This window comes from Eschrichtius robustus, chromosome 15, assembly GCF_028021215.1.
Source record: "Eschrichtius robustus isolate mEscRob2 chromosome 15, mEscRob2.pri, whole genome shotgun sequence".
Lineage (NCBI taxonomy): Eukaryota > Metazoa > Chordata > Mammalia > Artiodactyla > Eschrichtiidae > Eschrichtius > Eschrichtius robustus.
The window spans coordinates 29,659,197-29,671,534 of NC_090838.1; the positions used below are offsets into that span (position 1 = coordinate 29,659,197).

The following is a 12,338-nucleotide window of genomic DNA, read 5'->3' on the forward strand; positions in this document are numbered from 1 at the left end:
AATAGGCCTAAAGTAAATATATTGCTTCTCTATCTGCCCATAAAATAATACAAGTCTTGGGAACATTTTCACACCATTCATTTTAAAATAAAGAAACTGCTCTGAGATAAGTACTTTAGAAATTACAAGGATGTAGGTGTTGTTATGAGAAATATATACAAAGGAAAAAAAGGATAACTAAATGTGTAGTGGCTGAAAGAATTTGAAAATTCCAACTGTAGGAGATTTTTTTCCATGACTTAATGAGACTTTCTTAAATACACATTCATACCCCATGGAAATTCCCACTTCCAGATTAGGGAATTTTTGTATCCTCAACTTTTTTTTTTCTTATTGTCTACATTAATAGAGTTTTCCCTCTAGCTTCATTTGGGAACATTTCATCTTTACCTTTTCCTAGGCTGCAATTATGTTAACAATTTGCTGATTTATTTGAATGGTTTTCTGACTAGTTATGGTCACATTTGAAAAGCCACTGTGGTAACAGAATGGCATATGAAGACACAGTAAAACAGATAAGCTATCTCCTTTGGTTCTGTCTTGGCCAACTTTATCTCCAGTTTTATGGCCCTGGACAGGCTACCAGTAATTGGTGGGCTATAAGGAGGCCTGATATATTTAGCCATATAAACCAAGTGAAGCTTTGGAATTTTCCCACTTATTAGATACTCACATTGCTTAACCAAGTCCAGCCATTCCCCCTACCCCCACCACCCCCAAGAAATCTTAAGGAAGAGAGTGCCTGAATTAGGTCTGAAAAGACAACATAATAGTTCATCTTTGTGTCTCGCAATCAAATAAGCAGGCTTGCGAATTTACACAGAAAAGCTACGTGAAGTATGCAAACCATTAATAAATCCCAAAAGGAGAAGTAATAAGAGACAGATAGGAATTAGCTTTCTTTATCTTATTACTTCCATATGAAATTTTTTTAACTTATAAAAGAAATTTAAGAACATATCTGCCATTAAAAAAACACTATGTTTTCTAGAAATTTGCCTATAGAGAGATTTTTCCAGGAAAACTTTTCTTGGTTTGTGGGTGTCTGTGTGCGCGTGCATGCACTTGTATGATTCCTAGGAATCTAGGGTGCTGGTAGACAGCTGCTGCCCGCAGCCAGGCCCTCCAGGCCTGCCATTCACCCAGAGCACAGCACGGGGAAGCAGCAGTACTCCTAGAGACGATTGAGGTCTGAAACCAGAGCTAATATTACCCTCCTAACAGAGTCAGTGCTGCAGACAGTCCTAAGCACGGTGGCTCTGTATGCCTTACACGAGTGTACTTTTCCAGAGTCACCCACCCCCCCACCCATACTCAAGAGCTACTAATTGGCTGTCAGCCTTCCCAGGGTTGCTAATCAGAAAGAGTGCTTCACACATGTCTCAATGGAGATAATTAGTATTATTTGCAAGATAAACAGCTCGTAGTAATCAAGCTAATGAGAAGAACCGTGTATGTATTCATTCAAAACCAGGAGTTCGATGGAGTAATACAGTTTAGACACCAAAAAGCATCTGTTAACATTTTCATTTAAGCTATATCTGAAAAATAAAAATCAGTGATTATATACATTGTTTCAGAAGCAAATTAACATTATTATTACACATTTTTAAATAACTGGTTGTCAAAATACATTCTTTTTTTGTTCTGTTGTTGTCCCAAACATGTTGAAATATCCAATATGATGATGACAGGATTGATATTAAAACTTTAAGTCAACACCTTAAGAGGTTGGATTGGAGTTTCAACTTCTTACTTTCCTTTCCTCTTTTTGGAAAATTTTCCATAAAATAAAATAACAAAAAGCAAGAAAGTATACAGCTTAGATTTGCTTAACACATTTATACCCCCTGAATAATGAAATGTATGTTACCTTATGGTCTAGTGCTGTGGCCTTGGAGTTAAAACAGTGATTTTCATTTCAACTTTATACTCTTGACCAAATTAATTGTGATCACAGTGCCTGAATATCCCCATTGAGCAGATAAAATTGCTTCTAGAAAATACTTGAACATCAGTGTAGAATATTGGTGGTGTTCTTCAGAAACTTAGTGTCTGAGGTTCTCTAAATCTTGAAAAATGTGAGTGTTTTCCTGGAAATGTTTTTACTGATAAGGGGTTTGTTGGGCTTCCTAGGATGTGAAAGAAATATCCATTCCTAATTTTAATTAAACATAAAATAAAGAGCCAATATGTGTTTGCTTATGTTACTGCAAGTTATAATAGTTTTTTTCCAGAATTTTGTTTTCTAAGACTTGGGATAAGAATTGGTGCTGAACATCTGCATTCCTGACACAAACCCAAGGGTTCTTGTAAAAATAGCTCTTCCGGACAGTATAAGGTACTTGGAAAGTCTTTAAAAGTCATTCAGGAAAAGGACAGGTTGAGGAAAGTAGAGATTCCCACCCAGATGCAGGGTAGGAAACAGCAAATGGATATAGACATAACAAACACCCATTTTTGTTCTTTATTGCTTCTAGGCTCAGAAAATATTTCTAGAATTCTTCTCCACAAAGAAGCGGTTCCAGGGTTCCCTTTAGAAATAGTTGTAGCCAAAGACAATGAATTCCTGCTGTTTCAAGCCTTCTTCCTTTGGAGGACATTAAGGTATTTCTTTAATTCCTCAGCTGATTCAATATAAGATGAGATGGAATTTCAGGGTGATCCTGTAAGCAGTACTTCATTGAATTTCCCCTCGCCAAATCCATCTTTGTGCAAGCATTTTCTCATTCTCCTAAATAAGGAGATCCAAGACCATTTCTCTCTTCTGAAAGAGGCCCACTAACACATATCTGCCCAGCCAATTTAAAGGGAGACCATTTTCTTTGCTTCCAGCAACAGGCAGATGCATGTGTCTCCAAAAGTCTTAGCAGGACCTCTGTTCAACTGATAATCACCAAACTCTCCAAGGACATGGCATCGCCATCATCCTTCTAGAGGAGCATGTACTCTCTAGCATGTCATGTCAGTATTGTACCCCCATGGAATCTAAGAGCACAGAAAAGTAGGATTTAAATGAGAATCATCTGGTCTTCAGGCCAAGACCCATCAGGATGTATTCCATATTCAGAGCACTGTGGCATAGACTAAAGAAGGTGTGGGATAATAACAATTCCCAATACACAAATTTCAGGCTGCTCTAACAAGCACAGTGCACGTTTCACAGATTTCACTAACACTTCCTCAAGCTCCTTTATTTATTTGGATTAGAAACAATCATACTGTGATACCATGATTCTGGACTCTTCAAACTTACCTCTTCCCCCACCAAAAACTTCCTTGTATAGAAACTATGCAAAAAGTCTAACCAGCTCTTGGTTATTCTCTAAGGACTGTAAATGCAATGTTGATTTGAAATACTCTCATTCAGGATGGTATCAAGTGTGTCCCACTTTGGTGTTCATTATGTAGAATAAGAAATTGAATTTCAGTAGACTCACAGCACTTCATTCTCAAAAGACTGCCCTGATGTTAGTAACAGGACCAGTTCTGAGATTACATATTAATATACTGTACTGAAAGCAGACTCTCAGATCCGTTTATGATAATGTCAGGGTTTTTGCTAGACAATTTATAGTTTACAGAATTCTAAAATAGAGATGGCCTCACATGGTAGGAAACTGAGCACTAAAATGTTGAGAGAATGATGAAAGGGAATAGTACATAATGTATGACTTTAGATAAAATGTTAGGAGACAGCTAGTTGCCGGCATATGTGTCTGTTACAAATCAGCAGTTACTCCAGTGACAGAGGACAACAGCAGTAAGTAAGTACCCCAGACACATGCGCCACCATCCTTAAAAGGTTTTTAAAATTTGTTCCACTTTGTATTTGAAAAGGAAAACAAAACTTATTTAACGTAATAAAGTGAGATGACTAGTGTTAAAATGCTTTTTAAAAATAATTTAGACTTCTGTCTACATTTAATGTATCACAATCAGTGTTGTGTTCAGCCTAATCTATTGAGGGGCAGTTGAATAGTTTTAGAGTAAATTGGTTTTGTTGAGTTTTTCTGTGTTTTATTTTAATAAATATTGAGGGAGTCAGAATTTGAAACTTACATACTTTCCGGTTTCTTCCCTCTAATGTACATTATCGATGAATGGGGAAATATTAATTTTAGAGACACAGAATAATGTTTGGCTTCTTTGCATTCTGCCACATCATCTGAGGCCTGGAAGACATCCAGGAGGACTTGTTTTACCTAAAATATTTACAACACAGCGTTGTAGAACCAGCACCTACTTAAATAGCCCTTCTATGCATTTTTTTTCCCCCATTTGTTAAACTGAGCTCAAGCTGTTATCCTGAATGTTACAGGGAAACGTGTTGAACATATTTCTTCTGCTAAAGAAATGTGTGCTTGATGTACCCTTGGAGCTGGCTACCTAGCGGATACAGTCATTTGGATAAAGGGTGGGACTGTCAGTATCGTTCTGATCCTCAAACAACCCAATTTCTTTTTTTTTTTTTTACTTTCTAGCCACAGAGCACAATCCTAATCCCATCCGTTAATCATAGTATGTACCAAAAATAGTATGCACATCACCATTGATTCTCTTAACAAATCCCTAAAATTCACTGAAAATAAAATCCCATACTGCCCTGTGATTATTATGTATTTTCAGTGTCAGTGTCATCTTCCCAGATGTATATTTTTCCATCATATACTTTCTGAAGGCAAAAGTTTCTCATAAACTTAAAGGTCAGTAAAGAATACAAGCTTGGGTCTGTGCATATGTGCCCAAGACATTTACTTGCCCGTAAGCCATGCACTAAAGCACTGGACAAAGAGTTTAGAATCCTTCCCTGATCCTTGCTATTAACTCTCTGGAATGTAGACCTAACTCCTCCTTCGATGGGATCATCTGTGGTATGGTTTACTCAGACACGATCCAGGTCCCCTGCTCTATCTTATATTTGTGGTTAGAATAATTTTGACGAAACCTCAGCAGTCTTATGGCTAAAGGCTGAAACAGAATTATTATCTTGGGTATATAACAAGAGTAGTGATAAAGGAGAGACTGTAGGTTTAAAAACCGACGATATTTACAGTAAATTTTAAGAGAATGGAGGAAAGCAGCGCTACTATATTTAATTCACTAAGTCTTAAAACTTGCCTAAAACTAAACCACTTTTTGATGTTTACAGTTACCTGTCAGAAAGGATACTTTAGTCGTTGAAGGAAATTAGAAATTTCACAGCAGTGGAAATCTTAGATAAAAATTTCAGGGAGATGTTCTTCCAACTGTGCTGTAATAAAAATAGAGAATGTGCTACACCGTCTTCATACAGATTTTCACTGGGAGAATGCTGATGAAAGCATCTCTTTAATAAGTCCTAGTTGCTCGCTACCTGTGAAGAGTTGAATCACTGGCCTCTTTTAGCAGGTGGATAAAAATGTAGAACTCTTGATCTTATCAGTGGCACATAAAACACTTATTTTTGGTCTCTCTTCCATGGTAACGGGAGGTGAAACTTGAGAAGACAGTGTGGACTAATGGATAGAGTGTTGGACAGGAGGTCAGGCACCTCTGTTCTGTTCTCTTCCCAGCCTGCTACTGGGTTGCTATGTAAACTTAGATAAGCCACTTACCTCTCTGCACCTCATGTTTTCCATTTGTGAAAACATAGGTAGAGACATTCTGTACTTAGCGCTTCACAAAGATATTGTGAGAACCAGCTTACTCTGAAGAAGTTCATAGTATCTTTGGGTTGAAAAGAGGCTACGTAAATATGTCAGTGTCCTTGTTCCCTTTGACAACACTCTCTGCACAGTCTGACATTGTATAAACTGTCCCTTATCAATCACTGCAAAACAGGTACCATTACAATGTGCTTTGTACTGCACAGAAGCTGAGAGTGTGACCCTAGAGCCAGAACACCTGGTTTGAATCTGGGGTCCACCACTTACTAACCCTGTGACCTTGGACAAGTCAGTATGCTGGATTTCCTCATCCGTAAAATAGGGATAATGACAGCACCCATCTCTTTCCGACTGTGATCCAAAACTTGAAGGCATTTATGAAGAGCACTTCAGATGTTATATAGACGCATAATACACTTTACGTAAGTGTGTGATTACTGTTACTACCCAGAACAATTCTTCATTATTAACATGGCAGTGAAGGTCAAAATCACCTCTGGCCTTGGTTTCTTCTGTGCATCTCGTCTCAGGATGGCTGCTCTCTCTTCCTCCCGAATGCTTGTGTCTCTCTCCCCCACTCCCTAAAGCCCTGAGTATAAGCTCCTATAGATGATGTGATCTGTCATGTCATCTATAATAATTGAGAGAGTGTCACATAAAAGGTCAAAGAAATTCAGATATTTTAAAGTCTCAGAAACATCTCTGATTTATTAACTTGAAAAGTCGCTAATAGATTTCAGAAGTATTGCAAAATGGAGAGTGAGATAATTGACAGCTGGAAGCTGTTTCCTGATTGTTATAAAAAAAAAAAAAACTCAGAAAACATCAGGAGGAAATAGAAGAATAACGATTTAAATTCATTTTAACCTTTCTTGTCTGCTTTCTATAGGGGTGAGGGTACCCCAAAATGCATAAATTGCTCAAATGTAAAGAAATAGAGCATCCGGATTTTCAAAAATTTAAATAAAAATATTTCTTTTTCAGGGGTTAACAACATTATGAAAGTATAAAAGTCTAGGATTTGATGAAGATTACTGATTAGGTTTTTTCCTGCGACTTACCATAGTGTGGGATTTCAAAGATTGAATAGCATCTAAGAGGTAATAATATGTTTCATTGATTTTTTTCTTTTCTCTCTTTATTATTAGAACCAACCTACATCACAATTGATCCACCTGCGTGTGGAGAGTCATCAAACTGCACCCTGACAGAGAAGGACTGCATTTATGGTTTCAAACTTGATCACAATGGTTGTCGAACTTGTCAGTGCAAAAACAGTGAGTACATGGAAGACTGTGTTTTTTCAGAACCTAATATTGTCAAAGCATATTGTGTGATTGAATATCTTTTTTTTCATTCCTATTCATGACATTCCCTTAGCAACCTGAAAGAAGGGAAAAAAAAAGTGTATTTAACATAAACACACAGTCATTTGGAGAAAAAGAGCTGCTCCTTTATTCCGGTTTTTGCCTTCATTTCATTATATTCAGATACTCCTTGATGTCTGGCTGCATCATGGGTGCAGCCCTGGGAGCTCTGGAGCACATGTTTCCAAACACCCAGGGAGCTCTCAGTACCGCCCTTGCCGGGGTCATCAGTGACAAGGAGGTCACTCACACAGAGGTGTCACATTCCATGTGTGGCAGCCATAATCTTTAGAATGTGCTCCACTTTCTTGATCCCGGCTCTCTTCCATGTAGATTCCAATCATGTCTCCAGGCCATGATCTCTGAAACGTGATAGAGTATATTGCATTTCTTACTGGAAAAAAAAATTGCCTTCATGTTTAAAACGATTTTGAATTCCTCTAATTCTTCTACCAGAATAAACATCTTTAGTCATTCCCCAGGTGACATAGTTTCTAGAACTTTCTTGGTCCTTATGTAAGTGTGTGGCCTAGAAACAAAGTATTGCAGAATCTGGTCTGGTCACTGCAGTGCTGTTGTGTGGTCTAAGTGAGCATTTGCTCTTTGGATTATACACTGTTGGCAAACACTGAGTTCATAAGCAACTAGAACCAGTTGGTACTTTTTACATCAGCTCCACATAGGTGGTTCTCATCTGTTCTGTATTTGAACATTTGATTTTTTTTTTTTTAATGTTATAAATGCAGGGCCAAATTTAACCAGAAATTACCCTGAGAGTTTTCAACCGTTTACCAACTAGTTGGGATATTTTTGAATCTTGATGATATGACCTCATACTTTATGCCTCCCAGCTTATATCAAATAAGCATAACTTACATGTCCTCATCTAAATCATTGCACTAAAATAAATTAAATTGTATAGAACCAAGGAGAGAGCCCTGTTAGCACTGAAGGCCTTCCTGCAAAATGACTTGGAACATAATCCTCACTTTTTCTATGGAGTTATTCAGCTAACAACATATCAGCTCCATCTCCACAAGGAAATCTTGAAACTCTTGATCTGTATCTTATCTGAAATCGAAATACATTCTATTTACAACATTCCTTGGCTGGAAACCCTACTTTAAACATAAAACGAAGTTAGTAGGGCATGGGTTGTTTTTCATGAACCTATACTGGCTCCTGGTAGTCATTGCTTTCTTTCGTAAATGTCGCATATCCCATGTTTAACCATTCCTTCTGCAGAATTTTCCGTTGTGAATGTCAAGCTTAGTTCCTGTAGTGTTAGAATCCTTTGTCCCTTTTGAAGTGACATTTGGCCTCTTTTAGTTTTGTGAAATCTCTTTCCATTCCCTCTAATGTCTCCAAATATGGACAATGCTTCTATAATCAGCAGGTTCTCCATGAGCCTCTGGGTATAATTACCCTGGACTCAGAGAGTTAGAAGTACTTAATGTAGAGAGATGATCTCTTTCTTATATATCAGTTTTCTTGGGCTCTGTATTCCTCTTCACCTTAATCATTCAATGCTTTCTTTTGTAAGAATATTTTCGGTGAAGACAGATACTAAGTAGGAGTTGCATAATTCGATTTTCTCAGTTACTTATTACCATCACACTGTCTGCGGGATGGACTTGGTGCTGAAAGGGAGGTTATCAAACTGTTGTTGTGATGATGGTTGTTTCCACCTTTAAATTTCCCATAAGCCTCCACCCATCGGGGACTGCCTGCCTTCCTACACTTGTTTCTGTTCAGAGGAGGACCAGTCCCTGTTATACACCTATCTGCCTTTTATACCTCCCTTTAGAAAGCCAAGTTTACTAGGGAGCTGCTTTGGTAGCCATATTTGTTGGCTTAAATGGTCAACTTTGATTTTTTGACGCCAAGATAATTGGTGATTGTATCACAGAGAGTTTATATTTTAATCCTTCTCATATCTCTTGGGCTGTACATCCTTTCTGATCATGGGAGCATATCTAATTTTTTTTTCCTGAACTTTTTGATGTCTAAAAATATAGATTTCATTATGCCTAATCACCCCGCCTACCATCTTCACCTGGGCTTTGCTATTATGAACTTTTGGCCACATGGGCACACCTACACAAGACCCCTGCTGATTCACAATGAGCCCTTTGTAGTTAAATCCAAAGAAGCATTTCCCTCAGTTGTCATTGAAGCAAGTCAGAAGCATGTGACTGGCTTTTTGCAAATTGAGACTTATCAGGAAAATTCTGCTCTGCCTGTCTTTGTGTTAGTGTTGCTTTCTGGCTTTGTAAAAGGAATATCCATGCATACTACCTGCTTTGCACCTCCATTTCATTAACACATAGGAGGAAATATGTACAGGAGACCATTGCATTTTATGTCAGCTGGAATTTGTCATTTTGTCTCTATCATACACAAAAGTACACGGAAAGTATATGACAGAGCCATAGAGCATTCTGCTTTCATCCCCTCCCATTAGCAATCCTGATTATTTGACACCTTTGGGCGGTGAGTCAAATTAAATTAACCTGCCACATCCTCGGTTGTCAGATTCTTGTGACTGTATGTACCCAGCTCTCCTCCCAGACTCTGGCATCAGACTGACTTGTTTCTGGGTGATCAGGGCAAGTTGCTTTATTTCCTAGAGCCTCTGTGTCCTCATCTGTAAAGGGCAGGTAATAATACCAAAGTAATGGGTTGTTTTGAGGACTAATTAGTGAATGCAAAGCTAGCTTTACTACCCGACATACGGTAAGTGTTGACACGATAGCTGTTTTATAACATGCATTTCTGAGTCAGCTAGAGCTAGCTGACGTGGAAAGCCCCCCGTTTCCCTCCTTTGTTCCGACACCAACCTGCCTCCTGTTCTTCCTGTCCTCTGAGGACACGCACACAAACAACTTTCCTTTTGCCTTTTAATTTTAACCCTCGAATATTCTCACTCTCTTTCACCTGGCTTTAGAAAAAAGGAAGTCCCTGGTACTGAAGGATAGCTAAGTATATTCTTTTTCCCATTGCAGCTATGTGATAAGTATGGATTTTGTCTAAATCTCTCCTTTATGTTATTTTTCTGCATCCCACCAAAGCCTGTTTCACATGCAATGGTCCTAACCACTTATACCCAAGTTTTCCGTTAGGGGTTAGACGTTGTATATATAGACCACTGGCATCAGTATTTCTTTCTTAAAATAAGACCAATGCCAAATAAATATTTCTCCCCTGTTACTGGCCTGTTGTCTGCTCATTCATTCCTTCTTTCATTCATCTAGCATTTATTGAGTGCCTACTATACACCAAGAACTAGGGGTACAAAAAAGATAAAAATGGACCTTATCCCTGACTAATCTTGGTAATGTGTTGGTAATATTGGTAATATGCTAATATGTTATAATGCTATTGCAATATAATCAAGCATATTATAGACAGTCACTTGAAGATTGAAATCAAAACCCAGTAGAAACACGTTCTTCAAAAGAACATGGAAGGTATATGACAAAGGATTCTTTTATTTGAACATACTGTAGCTTTTCTTTTTTAACCTGTAACAAATAACATTTCTTATAACACTGCTAAGCAAAGTAATGCATCAAGGGCATATAGAGAATTTAAGTTTTTTTCAAAGACATACTTAGAATAAAGAAAAGAAACATGGTAGAAAATGCTTAAGAATGTATGATAGCAGCAAAAGTTAAAACTAAAATCATTTAGATAAGCTACTAAAAATCTAACAGTTCATTGGTACAAGCTGTTAGTAGCATTCCTTTTTAACCAAAATGTTTGCTGTCAAACATACATAATACATTTCAGCTTACTATAGGTACTATATGTAGTAAATGACATCTATGTGAATTAAATGGCATCCATCTTTTAGCATCTTATCATCTACATTTTTAAATCAAGTGGATTTCATCGGATTATTTGTAACTGCTCTTCCAGTTTTAACAATCTGTAATTCTAGGGGTTAATAGTGCTTTTAACTGGAAACCAATGCGGGCATAGAAAATTAATGGTAGCAGGGAGAAAAAAACCTTTCATAATTTTCATGAAACATATATCTGAATCAAGCATCTAAAGAAGGTCGCAGCATCAAATACAAGGAGGCAGGCTCCTGTTTTCATTTCATTGTTACTCTGAACAAACACTTATCAAGGTCAAGGTTGAGACCACCATTTGCAGTGTTGCACTTCTTTATTTAACAGTCTCAGGAACTTTATTCATGGTATCCTTAACTGCTTGCATGTTGCTGAGAATTGCCAGAACCCAAGAGTGTGAAGTCCTGCAGCAGAGAAGCACAACACAACTCTAGGGGCACCATCACACTGTGTTCTGTGTGCAAGCTCCATGGTGTTCAATTACAACAGAGTACAAACGATGCTCCCACACAGTTGGGCCACATTTTGGGCCTGGGAGCAAAAACATCTTTTTTTTCTCCTGAATAAGCAGAGAGTTTACTGCATAGCTGCTATCGACCAGCCATAATGCACAGGCTCTGTATTTTGCCATTATTTATCACTTTCTCCTCAATGGTAATTTTCCCCTCTGGATTAGAAAGCATTCTTAGATCACAACAAAGTCATAATGTTGAAAAATTATGAACATAAAGCCACCATTCTTTCTGTGGTTGCCTCCAGTGATGTACTAAAGCTTTTCAAACAAACTTATAAACTCCCACCCATCTGTGAATAAGATGTTTCTAATCTCTCTGTTCTGCTCTTTATGTAAATGTTTTGCCTTGACGTTATACTTCTCTGAAGAAAAATCCATAATTGATACATGGATCTAGGAATACCTTGAAATCTTTAATGTTCTCTGTTTCTAAGCTAGAAGGTGGTATTTGGAGATGTTTAACAAGTGCCAGTATTGTGAAATTTTTCAGTACTAACAGTAAGTTTTTTCATCCCATTATTTTTCTGTTAATGTGGCAGTCTTGATGAGAGTAGAGGAGTAAATAGCAAGAATCTTGATTGGTTCATTCATTCAGCAAGTATTTATTGAGCACTCACTCCATGCTGAGCACCATGATAGCACCTGGACTGTGTAAATAAAGAAAATAGGTCCCTGCCCTAGAGCTCCCTTCTACTGGGGAGGAGAAATGAGATAGCAGGACGGTGAGCAGTCCCAAGTCAGGGCAGCGTTGTGGCAACCTGCCCAAGATGTCACAGCCAGTCCGAAGTCTATGAACGTCCTGTATTTTTGTTCACACATAGCAGCTTTTGCTTGAAATTCCCTTCCACTGCAAAGCAGAGGTAAAGACAAACTTAGTTTGTATCAAATTTTTTAAACTTAGTGATGCAACAGCTTTCATTAAGGATGAAGCCCATTCTAGATTAAAAACTAT

The 12,338-nt window shown here is 37.8% G+C and overlaps 1 protein-coding gene across 2 annotated transcripts in view; it reads left to right on the forward strand.

Moving 5' to 3' along the window:
* CRIM1 (cysteine rich transmembrane BMP regulator 1) overlaps positions 1–12,338 on the forward strand; it is a 205,056-nt gene that overhangs the window by 144,367 nt on the left and 48,351 nt on the right. For both annotated transcript variants that reach the window (XM_068565195.1, XM_068565194.1), the window contains one exon: positions 6,797–6,925. In XM_068565195.1, coding sequence (XP_068421296.1) covers positions 6,797–6,925 — 129 coding nt within the window. The remainder of the gene's footprint in view (positions 1–6,796; positions 6,926–12,338) is intronic.